Source organism: Parasteatoda tepidariorum, chromosome 1 (genome assembly GCF_043381705.1).
Source record: "Parasteatoda tepidariorum isolate YZ-2023 chromosome 1, CAS_Ptep_4.0, whole genome shotgun sequence".
NCBI lineage: Eukaryota > Metazoa > Arthropoda > Arachnida > Araneae > Theridiidae > Parasteatoda > Parasteatoda tepidariorum.
Window position 1 is genome coordinate 28,947,571 of NC_092204.1, and position 19,576 is coordinate 28,967,146.

Sequence of the window (19,576 nt, forward strand, 5' to 3'; positions counted from 1 at the left end):
ATATTCAGAAATTTGTATGATTTAGAATTTTCATATTTAGTATATTCGACATATTTTGTATAAAATAAAATAAAGCAAGTAAATAAACTACTTTCATTAAAATTTCTGTAGCATCTTTTTTTTTTTGACTTTCAAACTTTCCATAATTTTACAGCAATATTAAATTTGTAATCTCAAATAATATATTTACGTTTTGTTCCTTAAATTCAAGTCATATTAAAAGTTAATATTTTCAACAGTTTTTCTGTCAATTTCTTTGATTAGTTTTTATCCTATTTAAAATAGACTCTGTTGGTGTTTTGAGATGAGAAAAAAAAAATCCTGCTAATTTAAGGAGTGAAAATATGCTATTTAATAATATTTGAGTGGTGAAATATGTTGTAGAAGAATAAAATATATCCCTGGTTTACTTCTAGTACAAATATTTAATAGATATATACATTAACATTGACTTTGAGTTATAACATTAAAACACCAATTATCAATTGATTGAATTTTGCAATAATTTTCTCAATTGTTCTGTCAATTGATTCAGCTTTACAACGAAGAAAAAGTTATCAACTTTAAATTTTTTTTTCTACTAATGAAGCCTCCTTCTTGCTTATAATAATAAATAATAACCAGCAGAATGATATGATGGAAAAGTTAGGAAGGAATTTTTCAAGTCACCTGGGTGACCTGGCACTCAGAAATTGTCTGTCCCTAGTAATGGTCATGTTAAGTTTCTCCCGTTTCATCCTCTTTCGCTAATATCTTAGAAAGAAATAGGTTTCAGATATCTAGGTTTATAGAAATTCTTAACATTATTATTAATAATATCAACAGGATTTGTTTTTTAATTCTTTAGAATATTCAATTTTTGAAAAAATCACCACTTTTAAAAATACAACTACAGGTTATTAATAATGTTTTCTAATTTTTCCCTATACATACAAGGAATTTTAAAAACTTTTAGAAGTATCTTGTACATAACTTCAAAATAAATAAACTGAAAACTATATTTTTAAAGTTTAAAAGCTGTAATAAATTCAGTTCACTTGAAAACAGTAAAAATACATCCTGGAATATCCTGTTAATTATTCTATACAATTTACGATTAACTTAAATAATTCCAATTATCTTTTCAATGTTTCTCAAAATTAAGTTTAGTGCCTTATGTTATAAACATGCTTTCTCAAAGATATGCAACTTACTTGCATTTTTATTTTTTATTGTAGGCTGCTTCTATTCCATTATTTTTGAAGAAGAAGGATGTTGCTGTTGAAGCGGTAACGGGAAGTGGAAAGACGTTAGCCTTTCTTGTGCCTATGTTTGAAATTTTATTAGAAAAAGCACCGTTCCGAAAACTTGATGTAAAGTCTTTTCTTGTTGTTTATTATTTGTCCTTTTTTCACTTTGTATATTACATAGCTTTAATGAGAATTTATTGATATTATATGATGAATAATTTTTTTGTGCATACAATTTTTTCGTGCATTCCTTTTTATTTTTTCAAAGAATTTTAGAAGTTATTGAAAAAAATGTTTTTTTTTAAACAATTAAAAACGTTTAAAAAGAAAACGTGATATATGTCAAGATTTAAAATTTTTCTTTTGGTATTTAAAATTTTTATTCCTGGGTATTTAATAAGATTGCTGGGAACATGAAAATTAAACTATTTATCCCTTGTTTTGTTGCACATTTTTGGGGAAAGTATTCAATTAAAAAATTTAATTCCCAAAACATTTTATCGCATTAACGCAGATTACGAAGAAAATTAAAATTTTTGCTCTGTTGAAAATTAATCTGTTATTTTGTTTTTTTTTAATTCCTATTCAACTTACAGTTACTATAAAATTATTGAAATGTTTTATGTAAAACAGATCGTTTTAATGTTGTCTAGATCGTTTAGTAATGTTAGTGTAAAGTTAATTCCTAATAACAGTTTTATACAATCGATTCACGATAATTTGAAGTACAATAACTCGTTTCTAGCTTATCATAATTTAGACAACTCAAGTGAAAAGCCCCTTTTCTCTTCAGCTGTTCATTTAGTTTATTCCATTACATCTATCATTTGACGCCTAAAATAGTTCCTACAAAATCAAACACATTGAAGCGAAAATTAAAAACTCTGAGTTTAGAAGCTGAAGCGAATTCTATTAATTATGTTGAAGGAAATACAAACTGGAAAAAATAAGATTTAGCATAAAAATATGGAGCTCCACCCAATACTCTTTCAACGATTTTAAAAGATAAAAAAATCATCCTAAAACCCCATTAATGGATGAACCCTCATTCTAAAAGAATAAAAAAGTGTGCCTTTACTGAGGTAGAATCAGCTCTTCTTAAATGGTTTCAACAGCATAAGAATTTGAATAATGCAGTTCCTATTAGTGGTACTTTGCTACGTGATAGAGTGAAGGAATTAGCAGCTTTGTTAAAAGATAGAAAATTTTCACACACACTGTGGGTCACTCCAATAGTTTCAAAGTAGACATAACATTATTTTTCGGACTCTCCACAGTGAAGTTAAAAATGTGTAATGAAGTATATGACTGAAAAATGCAAAACTTATATTGTATCAAAAGTTAAGAGACTGTGATGAAATTTTGATTGATAAAAACAAAATAATAATTTTATATAAATAAAGAAAATATTTGTAAGATTTTACAATCCTCAATCAACAATGTTTTCTTCCTAAAACTGCGAATTAAAGACGCATTTGAAAAAAGTTTAATGTATTTCGAATGAGACATAAAACTCTAATTTTATAATAATTAAAGTTACATCATCAATTAATTTATCTTGAATTGTTTGGAAGTTTTTTTAAAATGACAATAGTTTACAATTATTTTACTTTTGATTTAAAATCTGTTGATTTTGTACAATAAATTTTGAAGAAACCCATCTTTCTTCAAGTATGCCGTCCCAAAAAATCTGGGTGGGTTTGAAGAAATTGCCTCGTGTTAAAGAAATTTTATATATATATATTTTCTATTATTATTTTCTTGTAATGCATTTCTCTGTAGGTTGCTGCCATCATTCTTTCGCCTACACGTGAGTTGGCAGTTCAGATCTCTGACATTGTCAGCATTTTTCTAGAAGAATTGCCTCAATTTACAAGCATGCTTTTGATTGGAGGTGGGTCTGTTAACACAGACATCAGACAGTTGTCAGAAAAAGGGTAAATTGTTACTTACTGAGATAGGTTTTCTAGTTCGATTAAAAGATTCCTTTTTATGAAATATTGTCCTTTTCAAACTAAAAAATATTTTTACATCTTTTGTTTGATATATTATTTATTATACTGTTTAACTTGGAAAACAATTATGTGGTCCTAATAGTTACTAAGTTAAAATCTTAAGCACCTGTAATGTTAATTTTTTACTTTTTTTTATTTTATCTATAACTTTGAAAGTATATTTAAATACAACTTATTCATCTAAAAATAATTTAATAATTTGTTATAAAGTGATACCTCCGAGAAGAAATAGGCCAGACACTTTATTCCTTATTCACAGGATACTAAAAATTATGAAATAAATTAAATTTTCTTTAAATATTATACATGTTGATCTGTTTTATTATAAATCTATATATATATTTCTCTTACACCGAAAAAAAAAAGCCTCATTACAACTCCCCGAATGGCAACGTTGGAAAATCGACCAATGATTGCTGCTAAAAATGTCACATGCCAAATCTAGGTGAGGTGGCTTAACATGTAGCGCTTTTAAAAACGGAAACAATAACCAGAGTGAGCATTATCAACTTGTTCAATTCAACTGCCGCAATTTCATACTATTAAGCTAGGCAGAAGTGAGTAGTAGATCTCTATTTTAGTATTTTGTCGAAAGCGCTTTTCTGAAGTACTTTGTACAACTAAATAAGATTCTTTTCACAACACTTAAATATTTACTTTATTTTCTTCATTTATAGAGAAAACAGTCGGCAAAGAGTTCTGTTAGGTTAAAAAACATTTTGCTAAAAAAAGAACGAATTCTAAAAGAAATAAAAATAAACAACTTAAAAAATAAANGGTGGGAAAGACTTTAAAACAAAACTTACAACAGTTACTTTTCTCAACAACTGAAATTTAGAATAGTGTGATTAAGAAAAATATGTGAACTGTTTGCAATTTCAAATTAATATTGAAATGTACAGGTTTAGAATTTTCTACAGTGAAAAGTTTTCGGAACTTCAGTATTAAAAAAAGTATACTAAAGCTAGACGTTAAGAACGTATCCAATGAGTGAGCATAGCGAGCATTGATTGCGAAGCAATCCGAAATGAACTACGAAAGCAGTTCCGAGGGTTGGCGAGCTCCAGCGAGTAGGGGGCGAGGCTTCCTAGTATTTTATAATGTTGCGCCTTTGTTTAAATTTGTCTATAAAAAATAGATGCCCATTTTCAAGCTTTGCCAGGTGTGTAAGGCTTTTCTGTCTGGCAAGTCTTGAAAATTGATTATTATTTTTTAACACACTTGAAACATGTCTGTTATTTCCTATTTTTATATTTTTGAAGCGAACAAAGTTTTTAATCAGGTGATATTGTACGACTTAAGTTTCATGAGATTATTTATATGACATTAAGACTTCTTTTCTAAAGGACTTACAGAATTGTCCCTCAAATAGAGGGTGCTCCTTACTGGAGCTATTATTGTACTTATTTAATTTATTAATCATAGATTTTTTGAATTGTTATGTATAATATTTTTTACATCATTTTAAAACCATGTAATATATAATTGCAAAATAAAAAATATAAATGTAATTTGCCAAACCATTTTCAAGAAACAAAAATTAAAAAATTTGTTCAGCTTTTTAAGTATAAAACTTAACTCAGAAATAATTTGACCAATTTTGAACTTTTTTATTTCGAATTACGTAGATTTAAAAGCTATAAAAATGTGTTTACCTTATAAGATAAAAATTTGTTGACCTTAATTAAATACATAAAAAATGGTAAATAATTAGGAGAAAATATTTTTGAATGAATTTAGCTATAGGTAAATGAAGCTTAAATTTGTGTTCCCCACTTCAAAAAAAAGCTTAATAGTTCTATAGATGTAGTGACGTATGCAAAAAGTAAATTTAATACTAAGGGTCACCAATTTTTTTTATTGTTCTTCTGATTAAACTTTTGATATCATATTGTTTGTATTAATTTGCTGTTTCTTTATTAAATAGCATTTTAACATTTCTTCTTTATTAAATAGCATTTTATTTACTTAAAATGAATAAAGCAGTTGTTGTTATTGGCAAAAAACAAAAAAAAAANAAAAAAAAAAAAAAAAAAAAAAAAAAAAAAAGGCTAGAAGAAATACTTAAAAAAACTGAAACATGCACATTGAAACCATTTTCTGAAAATGTTCAATTTCATAACATATTATTCATAATTTCCTTAATTTAGAATCTTAATTTTCAACTCAATTTCATTCAAATATTTATCTAATGTTATTCATATATAAAATGATATTTGGCACACAAAAGTGTTGAAGTTTGTGTAATAATCCTAATTTATGTTTTCAGAGCAAACATCATAATTGCCACTCCTGGTAGATTTGCTGACCTCTTCAGCCACCACCATAAAAGCCTAAGGCTTGCTGCATTTGTTAAAGCTTTGGTAAGATTTAATATTTGGTTTCTTTCATTATTGTTATTATCTATATTTGTTAACTAATTTATTTATTTTGTATTAGGAAATTCTGATTCTAGATGAGGCAGACAAATTACTTGAAATGGGTTTTGAAAAAGCGTAAGTAAACTTATTTTTTGTTTTATTTTAAATAAAATGCAGAGTTACTAACTCTATTAAAATTTTTAAATTGAATTTTTCTAGATTTCTTGATCTAAAATTCTTTTTTAGTTTTGAACGAAATTTTTTAAAATTGTGAAATATCCCGAAAAAATTCCCTTCAAACATAATATTTCATCTTTCTTTTAGCAAAAATATTTACTTTTTAGCACTAGCAAAATTATAAAACCAATATGTTATTCAGAAATAAATTACAACTATTCCAAACTATGCATTTAAGTAGATTATAATCATAAAAAAAATTGTATATAAATTTATATTTACGAAATTTATTACTTTATATTTTACAGCCAACTTAAATTTTTAGTAATTAGTGCAATATTATTTTTGTTCTTCATTTCTTATTGATTGTGAGCAATTTTATATTGAAAAAATATACCATTTATTAAAGTTTTAAGAAACCATTAGAACTCGGTTATCCCTGGAATAAAAGCCATGAAAATAATCAATATATATATAGCACAATAAATAAATACAAAAAGGATAGAAAAATTTATATATATATATAACACACACGCAGTTCTCACTAGAAATAAAAATGGGCAGTGCACTTTGAATTTAAAATGGGCTCTCACTTAGCACTGTAAAAATACATCAAAATGTGTAACATTATCTAATAACTAAATTTTATCCATGAAAAAGTTTAATTACCCTTTATACTATTTTATGAGTATTTTTCAGAAAATAATTATCTCTCATTATTAAAATAAAAGAAAAAAATTTTAGTTTATAAAAATAATTACAAGCATGCTTAAAGGCATTCTCTGTGCATATTTTTTTTAGTAAAAAGTAAACTAACGAAATATGATTAATTGATTAACTTGAGCTTTTTTCTATAATTTAAACTGAAAACTGTGAGAAAATAAATGTTTAAAAATGCATTTTTTTTATTAAAAAAAGGTATTTGTTAGAAAAAATTTAAATTTAAAATCACTTAAAAAATGTATTAATATATCCCCGAAAAAAAGATATTTATAAAAATTTAACTAGTTGAGAATAATCCTAACAAAGTAAATAGTATTTGTAATAGTAATCAGAATTGAACCTATAAACAGATATACAACCTCCTATAAAACCTATTACAGATAGTTTTACCAGTGTGTAATTATTATTTAAACAGTGAGTTTTTTTCAGAATGGAATATGAATTAATAAATAAAAAAAATGTTTTTCTGGGATGGCAGCTTATTTTTTTGCAAGAAGGGAAAAGATGGCACATTTATAGGGATCACTGGGCAGGCAGGGCGGGCCACACTTTTAAAAATGCTTAGGGAGAACACCTGCTAGAAATTTAAAAGCAAAAATAAATAAACTTAGTCAAAAAATACTTTTTCAAAAAATAATTTGCTGAATATTTAGCCAAATATTCGGCCAACTGTATATTCGTCAAAAGTTCCTAATGCCAAATATTCATTACATCCCTAATTAGGAGTAATTATGTTGTGTGGAAATCAAATTGAAAGATCGATCCGTTCTGTTACAAGGTTAATAATTTTCACTATTGTGGGCTCTAGCCTTCTTAAGAAGAACCTTCTGTGCTAATCTAATGAAAGCCACTGTTCTCCAGCTCCTTCCTCCATATATTTAAAAACCCATTCAGGACAGCCAGTACAACCAAATTACAGGGCACCAATAAGCCCCTATAAGATTGGCACACAAGCCAATCCACCACTTAGGTATTCATTTAGTAGACCAAAAACTTAATATGGTAGACAAGCTTGAGAAATAAAATCGAATTTTACAATTGCATAATTAATATTATGGTACACACAGGGGTAGAAGTCCTCCTATATTTCCTATTTTTCCTATATTTTTATAAAAAGCTAAGAAAGCCTCCTATTTTTCCTTTATTTCCTATATTTTTCAAAATTGGCCTATATTTTTTCCCTCTAATATTTTTTTTTTACTATAGAAGACAATTTTATAGATTTTTCTTTCCTTAGATAGTTATGATCATTTTGAAATTCACTTGTCCTCAATACTGCTTAATGACAATGGGTAAGTGAACACATAAATAGTGTTCTCCCCCCCCTCCCTATCTCTTGTAGTTTAACAAAAGTTTCAAGGTACAATGACTAAGTTAGTGTGTGGAGTCCTATTGTTAGGGCCTGGGTAGATTTGTGGAACAACACCCCTTTTGTCAATAAAGGGTGAAATAACAGAGAACCAGTAGTAGCATGAATGGAATGTATCATAGAGTATTATTTATCAATGTCACTAAAAAAGTCAGAGGGGAGTTTTGTGGAAATTGCAGTTGTCTGTCAAACTCTTTCTTTCCTTATCTGCTGTATCTCTCCTCAATATCCACGGGTCACTCATTCTATTCAAAGATGAAGACACCTCAAGGTCAGTTTTTTTTCTATTCACCAGTTTTATTTTCTTCTATGGAAGTAACAGGAATTGTCCTAACTAATTTTGTCTCCTCCTCTTTTTGGGGGAGTTTTTCTGTCAACTTCCATTGGTTCATTCAGAGGATTGAATATAACTTGTTACCTGATTGGACCTTCATCACCCATTTTAAGTTACCCTTTGGAAGTAGTGAGTGTTGTCATTGACTACACAGAAAATTAGTTTTAGTGCTTTCTAAGCTTATACTACTTTGTATGACTTTTTTTTCTGAGTAGATGTACAATTAAAGATTAGTAGATGTACAATAAGTACAATTAAAAGATGCCAAATCATTTGACACGATTTCGTGATGATTGGCTTGATTTAGAGGATAAAAAATAATGGTAAAGATAAAGACTGGTGCCAAAAAGGTAAAGATGAATATTCTGCCTACTGTACTGTTTGTCTGGCTACTGTAAACATCAGCAATAGTGGCAAAATTCAGCTTTTGCAGCATTCAGACACTAAAAAACATAAAAAGACTTTTAATGAGAAAAAGGATATTTCTCAAAAGCGTCTCATAATTGCTGCAGGCAATAGTGTTTGTTTGGAGCCAGGATCCAGCTCTACTGAATCAGAAAAAGTATGGACTCTTACTTCTGAAGACAAAATATTGCGATCTGAAATTATATGGACAATCCATGTTGCCCTGAACAATTATTCCTTTTTTGTCGCAGGATGCTATAAAAGAAGTATTTTCATCTGTCTTCCCAGACTCAAATTTGTGCACTGGGATGACCTTATGTTCCACCAAAGTGTCTTATTCTATATCACATGGACTTGGTCCTTACTTTTTGAAGCAAATCACCAACGAATTCAAGAGAGAAAAACCTTATTACTCATTAATGTTTGACGAGACCCTTAATGAGCAAAACTTGAAACAACTTGATGTGCACATTCGATATTGGTGCTCTTGTGATGGTGGTATATCCGAGAGATACTTGGGTTCAGAATTGTTGGGGCATGCAACTGCTCTCAACATTTTTAATGCAATATAATCAATTCTAAATTCTTGTGAAATAGATTTAAAGCATATAGTGATGCTTGGGTCTGATGGGCCGAATGTTAATAAATGTGTTTTTCAACTATTCGACAAAGAAGTTACGGAAAGTTAGGAAGTATGGATTAATAAATGTGGGTACATGTAATTTACATGTTATTCATAATGCCTTTGGAAAAGGTTTAGCTATTGAAGAATTTGGGAATATTATTGATTTTTTGGAAAACATTTATTCATGGTTTTCCAAATTTCCTTCCAGGAAAGTGGATCTCCAAAAAGAAATTGATCATTTTGGTTGTGAATATTCTAAAGTGTTGAGATATGTGAGCAACAGATGGCTTTCTGTTGTTACTGTCTGCGAAAGAGTCCTGCATCTTTTGCCTCCTTTAAAGGAGTATTTTATAGAAGATCTACCTAAACAGAAAAGTAGTTTGATAAAGCTTTATAGATTTCCAAGCATTAAAAAAGTTTTAGAAGATCCTTTATTATCAGCTTATTTGCATTTCCTTATCAGTGTTGGATCAATTTTTGATAATATTTTAAAGCTATTACAAGAAAAAAACTCATTGATTCACACTTTATACAATGAGTTATGTGATTTGATAATAAAAATCATGCAACGCTTTATTAAAGAAGAAGTTTTGAAAGACAAAGGTGGCGACAAATTACTTGAGGTAGATTTGAACAAAGATGCCTTGCCCCTAAAAAAGATCGATGTGGGCAATAATGTTCGTAGGGTACTTAACTTGGTAAAAAGTGAAGAAAAGGAGTTATTTCTATTTAATGCTAAGAAATTTTATGTTATAATAATTGAATACCTCCTCCAGAAATTGCCTTTGAAAAATAAACTGTTACAATCCTTACAAATTGTGCACCCTATTGTGAAGAAAGAACCTGTAGTGAATATTTTGCCTACAATCAGAAGATTGTGTAACATGCTACCCCACATCGTACCACAGAACTGTGTTGATAAACTGACTGACGAGTGGCATTTGTATGCAAATGAAGATGTTCCCGAGGAAACTGAAAACATTCCCATTGACAAGTACTGGAACAATGTGTTTGTTCTTAAAGATGGTAATGGTAATTTAAAATATCCCTTTTTAACTAAACTTGTGAAGTCAGTCCTCTCTGTTTCTCATGGGCAAGCCTCTGTGGAACGTGGCTTTTCAATTAGCAAACGAATTATGACAAATGAAAGGTCAAGAATGAATTTAAACACGCTAGTAGGCTTAAGACTTATAAAAGATTCAGTTAGAAAAAATGCTTCTTGTGTGGAAATAACAAAAGAGATGATCCAGTTCTACAAAGAAGCCCACAGCAAATATAAGGCAGAAAAAGAAAAGGAAAAGCTCAAAAACCTCAAGGAAAAAAGTTTAGAGCCTAGGCCCAGTACTTCTGTAAAAAAATCAACTGAGGAGAAATTGAAAGGTTTTAAGGAAAATGTTTATTCAGCTCAGGCTATGATTGAAGAAGGAAACCAGAGGCTTAAACAAGGACTCAAATGGAAATCTATGGCTGATATTGAGGCTGGACAAGCACTTATTGATGCTGACAACAAAAAGTTAAAGACTTTGCAGAATGATAAATGAATATAAAAACAATGCTGCATAATTTTTGAAATAATTTAATGTAATAAAGAGGAGTAAATAAAATGTTAATTATTGAAGAAGTCATTAGTTTGATAAAGTCAATTTTTTTATGTGATTTTTAATTTTTAATGCAATAATAAGGTATGTATGATTTTATTGTCACCATTCAGCTGCGGAAAATTGTTTATATAATTTTTTTATCGAATTTTATAGTGTTAAATAATTAAGTTTTAAAGTTATTCATATATGATCCATACTTTTCAATTTAATTTAGATCTTTTTTGCCCTATTTTTTATTCCAGAAAATCCTATATATTTTTTCTAGAAAATCCTATATTTTTTTCAAAACAATCCTATTTTTTTCTCATTGGTCACTTCTACCCCTGTACACATCAAAAATTAGTAATTGCCATCCTTAATTCATTACCCCATCATGATTAAAGATTAGTATTCATTGAAATTCAATAAATAAAAGAAGCTAAGATAATATTGGTAAACAGATTTAACATATAGATTAAAATTTTTAAACCAAATAAATAAAGAAAGGAAACAGAGAATGTAAGAACTAATAAAATATTATATTAAAAATCAATTATCTAAAAGTTATGTAATTCTAAATAAAGTCAAGTCTAAAAGAACTAAAACCAGTGTTTTATTGATGAAAAATTATGCTGTCAGTACATGAGTACAAAGCACCTCACACATGTAAATTCGAAATATCAACATTTAAATTAAAAAATATTTTTTACCAGACACATTAAATTATTCCTTTTGAAAAATTATAAAATTATAATCTAACCTATGTGTGGAATAATAAAATTAGTGCAACAATTTTTTTTTAAATGCATGGCATTCCACGCAANACTCATTTTATCGACCCACTGAAGGGATGAAAGGCTGAGTCGGCCTTGCCCGGCCCAAGGATCGAACCAAGGACCTGTGGCACGGCAGCGCGAAGCGCTACCACTCAGCCACCGGGCGTCTAATAAAATTAGTGCAACAATTTTTTTTAAATGCATGGCATTCCATGCAAAAAAAAACTATTTTTTAACTTTAGAACTTATTTTAAGATGACAAATTTTGTTGCCTACCCGTATGATTTTAGCGACATTTGTGGAACTTTTGGCAACAATTGTCACCATAATGGCATGAACTCTACTGATTACATTGCAGCAATTGTGACATTAGTCTCAAAATTGAAGAGCCTGACTCATAGTGGGCTGTTGTGGGAATACTTTACTATACTCCTTAGTACCTCTACTTAGTAACTATTTCCTCATTATTTAAATTTTGGTTCTATTATTTTAATTAATACATTTTGCCTTAGTTGCTACCTAACAAAATGGAGTAGAGTTCTCCAATATTAACATCATTATTGAATTCTTATCTTTTCTTATGAAATAATGTCTGTTTTTATTGTTTTCTTGCAGAATCAATACAATATTAAGCTATCTTCCAAAACAGAGGCAAACTGGTTTGTTTTCTGCCACACAAACTAAGGAAATGGAGGACCTCATTAGAGCAGGTTTGAGAAATCCTGTCTGCATCTCTGTTAAAGAAAAGAGTTCCCTGAGTCATGATCAGAGGACGCCTTCTACCCTTTCAAACTTTTATATGGCATGTTCAATAATAATAAGTATACATACTGATCTCCATTTATGTGTTGATATTAATTTGTGCAACATTTATTTTTATTAATAAAACGTGTCTCTATAGCTAAATGTTAGGAGTCATCTGATATATATGTCCACCCAGCTAACAAATAAAAATGTACAGTGCACACAAAAAAAATCAAACAACTTAAATATTTTTTGTTCTAATAATTTTAATTTTCACATATTAGGAATTAATCTTAATGATTCGAGGACCTAATCTTACTATGCTTATTAATAAATACAAATAATATTTTAAATTATGAAACATAAAAACATACTTTTGTCTAAATAAACACCTTTTTTCAACTAATTTGGATTTCTGACCCCCAAAGCATAGAAGTTTGCTGCAGGATAGGAGTATTATCTATCAAAATAGGAGTATTTTCAGGGTTATGAAATATGACGAAGTGGACTGCAGCATACCAACCAGCAAAAACTTTTTATCCAGAGTTGCTAATCATTCATTTTAATATATTACTCGCACAAAATGCAGTCAGGGAAATAAGCGAGTCAGATATGGTGTAGATGTGACTGTAGAAATTCTTGTCCAGTCAGTAGTCGGAAAAACGAAGCTCTAAAAGCCCTAGGGGGGTTCCTGGAAGTACATGATGTTACAGTTTCTCCCAAGAAGCATCAAGAGCTTGCTTTCTGTAAAAAGTTACTCATCAAATATTTTGTGTTTGTCATTTCTCAGGTCAGTAGAAGATTCAGAAGGATCTAAAAGAAATCCCTGTTTTGCAAGGTTGTCTGCTTTTTCATTTCCTCGCAATGACTAGGAATCCATTACAAAACTATTTCCTTTCCAGTAGATAGTAAAGTGATGCTTTTACAATGAAATTAATTGGCAGAGGGACAGATTATGTAACTATGAATTGCAGCTTGACAATCAGTGAAGTCAAATTTCTTTTCTGGTGTCTACAAAATATTATGGAGAGCAATGTAAATTGCATACTATTCTTCATCAAATTTGTCTAAATTTAGACTTAAAGACTTTCTGAGTTTGAAAAACTTAGAGAAAATCCAATTAAAAATGGATATTATAAGTAGCTCTTGATTTGAAACCATCACTGTAAAGATTGGCTTTTAAATTTTGTTTTCATTGGTCTATCAGATTGATAATGAATCAAAACATTGTTCTTGTATGTTTATTAATGCCAGTTATTCATTTATAGAGATCAGAACTAGTGTTGAGGATGAAGTCCATTTTTTCATAGGCATCATGAGTAAGGCTCCAAAAATCCTGTGGGTTCAGACTTAAAAATTATATTGACTTAACTTAATAATGACAACAACCATTAGCATGAGAGTGTTGTGTTTTAAGCTGTGGTCACTTCACGACATTGTTATGATTATTTATTTTGCAGACTTTAAAACTTTTTCATTTATTTGTAGTTAATTGTGTTTTTCTCTCCCCTTTTTATCCAGGTGTGTGATCCCGAGAAAAAATTCAGTGTTTTAGTCTCTTTCCTTCGTTCCATGCAGAGTGTCAAGTGCATGCTGTTCTTCAGTACATGTGCATCAGTGGATTATTTCACTTATCTCCTGAAAGAGTATGAAAAACCTTGATAAATTACAGATTAATAAGAAATATGAAATTAATATTAATTGTCTAAATATTGAGATAATAACTTTACAAATAAATGTTTCGATTATAAGTCAGTTGCATGGGGCTGAGTTCTTTAAATATAGTGTTTCAGGCCATTTTTATTGCATTCGCTTGTGCTAATGACTTTTATTATCTTCTACTAATTTTTTTTTCCATGTTTGCAAGTAAAAGATACTTTTTTTTTTAAAATCTGCATTTGTTGTTGAGCTCAAGTGAACTTTAGACATTTATGAATGTGCTATTTCAAATTCATCTGATAATCTAACCAACATATCTGTGTTAATAAATATAGTGAATAAGATGTGTTTAAAAGAAGTATTTTGACTAAAAGAAGTATATTTTGAAGTGAGGAATCTTTTGTAAGGACAAGACAAATAATTAAAATATAACTTGATATTTTTTTTCAATTTTTTACTGAAAACAGTGTATTTAAGAGGATATACAAATTGTATTTGCTACAGTGTATGTTCAATTATCCATGATACCAGTATAAATTGCTTTCTTGTTTGCATGTGGATGTATAGGGGGGATCTTATACCAAAAACTATTTTTAATATTATTTTTTTCCAAACTTAAGTATAAGTCTGAAAAATTTCCACTGTTCAAAATGAGGGCATGTATTTGGTATACTCAAATTTTCTAAAATTGAGATGTTATGGTCGGTCATCAGCATGGAAGATTACTTTGTTCTGCCAAGATTTAAATGCCGCACTTCTTTGTTAAAAAAGGGATAGTTCAGTAAACTTCTCATTGTTTAAGTTTGTTTTAAAGCCCGTTTTCTCAAATTGTCATTTATCTTCTATTTATCTATTATGTCATTTCTAAGTAAATTTCCTTATTATTATACACTGAAGTATCAAAAGCCACACTACTTGCCACACACTTGTTGAACCGTGCTTGCTTATTGATTGAAAAGTTATAAGTGACTTGTGCATAGAGTTATGATTAAGACACATTACATGGAATTACAAGAACCGTTGATTTTATGCACATGATGGACTCATTGCAGACAGCTCTTTGAAGAACTTTATTAGACTAACTTGAATGTCTTATTTTTATACTCAATGCTATTGGCTGCAACATTCATTGGAACATATTGGTTGGATGGTAAATGGCTGAAAATATGTGGCATCTACATGGTGGTTTCAGTTCCAGTTGGTAAGGTGTGATAGTCGGGATCAAGTCCAGCACAGACCACACGAAGTAATGTACCTCAATTTTCAGGAAGGCAGGTTGGTGGTGGGTGCCTATTTATGTCCACTGTTTTATTGTGAGACATATGCCACGTGAAAACTGATAGGATTATCTTCAGTTGTTTGGAGACCATATGCAAACTTTCATGTGTTCTAACTATAATGTTAATCCTCAAGGTGTGAATCGTTATTGGGGAAACATTGTCCACACTTGGTATGAGGAACATTCTTGATATGGAAAATATTTGGTCTCCTTAAATTGCCTAGCATGAATCCGCATTTCGGACATATTAAAATATCTGTGTATATATACATATATACACTTTTGCAGTCATGGATGGCTTAGTATTTGGTCATCTAAGTTTGCAACTTTTGCAGCATTTCACAGGGAAGAAGAGTTCTTACACCATCCCATTACTTTTGGTTCTTCTGTTTCACTATTTGTATGCTACTGTAATCTATGTTTGTTTAACAATTTTGTTTTCTCTTTAATTCTTGTTCATTTTTTTTGTAGATTCATCAAGCATATACCCGTTATCAGCATTCATGGTCGTATGAGGAAAAAAAGACATAAAATTTTTTCAGATTTTCGCAATTATGAGAGGTAAGTTCAAACAAAATATTTAAGCTATGAATTAAGGTTTAACTTTATTCGTATTTGACATGCCTATCCATTTTATCAGAATCTTCTACCATTCTTCCTCTTGTTTGTTGACAAATTTGAATTTCAATAACTATAACCATTAAGTATGGAATTAAGTGATTTGAATCTGAATTTAAATTTAGTTTTCATTTAATTAAGGTATCTGACTGACTGGTATCGACACAATTTTATTTTTAAAAGAAGGCTCAATTTAAATTTTAATATTATGTTAGGTAGGCAGATGTCTTAAAGTGATAAATTTAAAAAGTTTAAGAATTTATAAAATATTTTTAAAACTAAAGACAAATTTGAATTCAAACTACAAATTATTCATGTCACACTAACAACTCTACAGGAAATTCTTACTTAAAGCTTGATAAAAATAGCAAATTCAAACTTAAACCATATATTTTAGTTCAAAACATGATGGCAACTTTGCCAACACAAGAGGAGGAATGTCAGATTCTGATAAAACAGATAGGTATGTCAAACACTATTACATTATATGAAATCTACATTCAAAATTTCAAAGAATTCCATAATAAACTTTAGTAATAAAAATTTCTCAAAAAAACATTTTAGTTTCGTTTTCATGAGTTTATTTCTGGTTTGTGTTTCACCTGTTAGCACATGGAAAAACAACTGTAACTAATCAGAGATAAAACTTTTTAAAGAGCTTTGGAAAGCTCATGAACTAAAGCTTAAATATGGATAGTAAAAATAAAAATAAAAACTTAAAATTTTCTTTGAAATTGCTGATTTTTACCCAGTAGGATTCCTTAACCTGATCAGAGCCTTAATTTATATCATTGATTCCTATAACTGAATCAAGTAAAAATAAATAATTTACACATAATAAAGCTTTTTCCCTCTACACAAATTAAATCAATTCCTTTATCATCTCCTTATAAACACTAGCAATAGAAATACTAGTTCTAGGATTCTTAATTTTTCACATTCTATTTTTTCACACCCTATTCATCTCATCTTTTCAAATTCATACATTGTTTGTTACTTTTTTTTACATATCGACTTTTTAAAAAAATAAAAATCTAAGATGTTTGCAATTTTTTCTGTGTATTCTCCTTTTCTTATTGTTGAATAAATATTTTTCAGTGGTATATTGCTGTGCACGGATGTTTTAGCTCGAGGTGTGGACATACCCGATGTTCACTGGGTGATTCAGTTCGATCCACCAAGTTCTGCGAGGTGAGGAATGCTACTCAATACATTCTTTTCTGTTTAAAAAAAATTCACGAAATAGAATTTTGCTTTTCTATAAGACTTGATTAAATTCAGTCATAAATATGATACTTATTTTGTCTTTTGATATATAATTCAATATAAATGCATATAATAATATGTATAATATATATTTTGAACTTAAATAAGGTGAATGGTAACATTAATTATTTTTATTTTTACTTTAATTTTTTTTTATTAGCATCATAACTAGACTGACATACAAAAATTTATCTTAAATCTACCATTCTGAATTATTCATCAGCAGTCATAAAAATGATGAGCATGCACACTTTTATTTTTGTGTGATAATTCTTTTAATTAAAACTATAAAAACATACTTGTGGTTGAAACATTTTTCACTCCCTTTATGACTGAAAGCAGTTTTGTGTAGGAATGCATACCTTACTTTATCTTTGGTCTCACTTTCCACCTACTTTAAAGAAGAGGTTCATTTTATGCATTTCAAAGAGGTACTATTCTTAAATTTCATTAAGAATCTATATGTGCATTTCAATGTAGTGACAGTACACCTTCATCAGTAGGGTAAATGTCAAGGATGGAGAGATGATTTAACCAGACAGAGGTTACATCATATTAACATCCTACAGTTAAAGGTAAAACTTTAAAATAGCATAGAATAAGAAATCAATGATTTTCAAATATTGGACAAGTGTGTTGCATCATTAGCAATAGAGTTTTTGATGATGTAGAAATCTCCAAAAAACCAGGTCCTCCCCTAAAATTCCAATCAAAACTTGATGAAAAAATTCCTTTTTTTTCTTCATATATTTAGATGTTATAAAGAAACCTTATAGCAAAACTTGTTTTCTTTTTCAGCTCTTTCGTTCATCGATGTGGTCGGACAGCACGCATAGGGAAAACTGGAAATGCTTTACTTATGTTGTTACCAAATGAAGAGACATTTGTTAACTTTTTAGATGTGAATCAAAAAGTAATTACTTTCCTTCATTTTATTACCAAAAACGTTATTTGCAAATTCTTTAATAAGTATTGGTTTGCAGGGTGCCTAACTGTCCCGAAAAAACTCAAATTTGTGTAATTGCTCAAATATTACTTTAATTGGCCTAATGTCATAACATCATATTTAAAATAACAGAATTTCAGTAAAAAAACACTGAAAGGGTTTAAATAAAATGGATTTACAATGAAATCGTTGTGAATGAAGCACATCAAAGAATGATAATTCAAATTCTTGAGTCATATAACATCACTACAAATATCAAAAATTGATAACAGTAAAACAAAGAACACGAAAGAAAGACTAGTTACAATGGAATCATTGCTAATCAAACAAGGCAAAAAGTGATTACTCATATCCATGTATTATAACAGCATTCTATTAAAAATATTGGAATCAAAGGAAAATAGATGAGGAAATAACTGAATAAAGCATAACGAAATTGGAGCTGAGCAGACCAACAGTGATGATTCAAAATTCGTGTGTCATAAACTATCAAAAGTCATTCTATTAAAACATTGAAATTTGAAAAACTATGTAGAAATGGCTAAAAAAATTATCGGAAAACCGTATGGATTTTCAAGGAACTTGTCAGAATCATGGATCTTTTAAATTTTTTTACTATATTGGGCACATAATCATAATTAAACATTCTGGAAGTCGTTGAAGTACTGTGGAATTCCCAAATGTTTTGTAAACATTATCCGAAATATATGTAAAAATTACAATTTAGGAGTTATATTTGCCAATCAACAATCAATATCTTTCAAGGTTATTCCGATGTTAGAAAGGGTTGTGTACTTGTTCCACCAATCCTTTAAATTGCTATTGACTGAATTATGAGGAAAGCATCAGAGAATAAAAGGGATATAAGATGGAATCTTGCTGAATACCTTTCTGATCTCGATTTTGCTGACGACTCATGTTTACTGACCAATAATCTTCAAGACATGCAAACAAACACAACATTTTAAATGAAGAGGCAAAGGAAATGGGACTTATCATCAACCAAAATAGAACTAAAATTTTGAAAATTAATCCTAAACAATTAAGAGACATATTCTTAGAAAATAATAACAGCAAAGAAGGAACTGATGAAGATATACTAAATAGATTAACCAAAGCCTGAAGCAGTGATAGTTTGTCTATAGTAAGAACTCCATTCGCCACAAAGTTTAAGGCCGTCTACTGCCATGGAAACAACAATAGTGCATTTCTGTAAAGGGAACTTTGATGATAGATTATAAAGGAAGTTTATCTGATTGTCTGACTTGGCTGCCAGTAGAAAACTTTTTTAATTTGATTAAACAACTTGTTTAAGATTCCCATGGATATTTCTTTCTTTACTTAAAATGATACTCTTTACCCAATCGATTGCTATTAAGTACAACAAAAGGGGGTAAATATTGAGCATATTCTCAAAACCTGAAGCTGTTATAGTTTGTCTATAGTCGGAACTCCCTTCGCCACAAAGTCT

General features: G+C 29.3%; 1 protein-coding gene across 1 annotated transcript in view; it reads left to right on the forward strand.

The window, feature by feature from the left end:
- LOC107457333 (ATP-dependent RNA helicase DDX55) overlaps nt 1-19,576 on the forward strand; it is a 31,035-nt gene that overhangs the window by 5,053 nt on the left and 6,406 nt on the right. Inside the window, exons 3-11 of the mRNA XM_016075478.3 lie at nt 1,218-1,352; nt 3,012-3,166; nt 5,514-5,607; nt 5,684-5,739; nt 12,209-12,395; nt 13,859-13,983; nt 15,747-15,836; nt 16,992-17,084; nt 17,958-18,072. Coding sequence (XP_015930964.1) covers nt 1,218-1,352; nt 3,012-3,166; nt 5,514-5,607; nt 5,684-5,739; nt 12,209-12,395; nt 13,859-13,983; nt 15,747-15,836; nt 16,992-17,084; nt 17,958-18,072 — 1,050 coding nt within the window. The remainder of the gene's footprint in view (nt 1-1,217; nt 1,353-3,011; nt 3,167-5,513; nt 5,608-5,683; nt 5,740-12,208; nt 12,396-13,858; nt 13,984-15,746; nt 15,837-16,991; nt 17,085-17,957; nt 18,073-19,576) is intronic.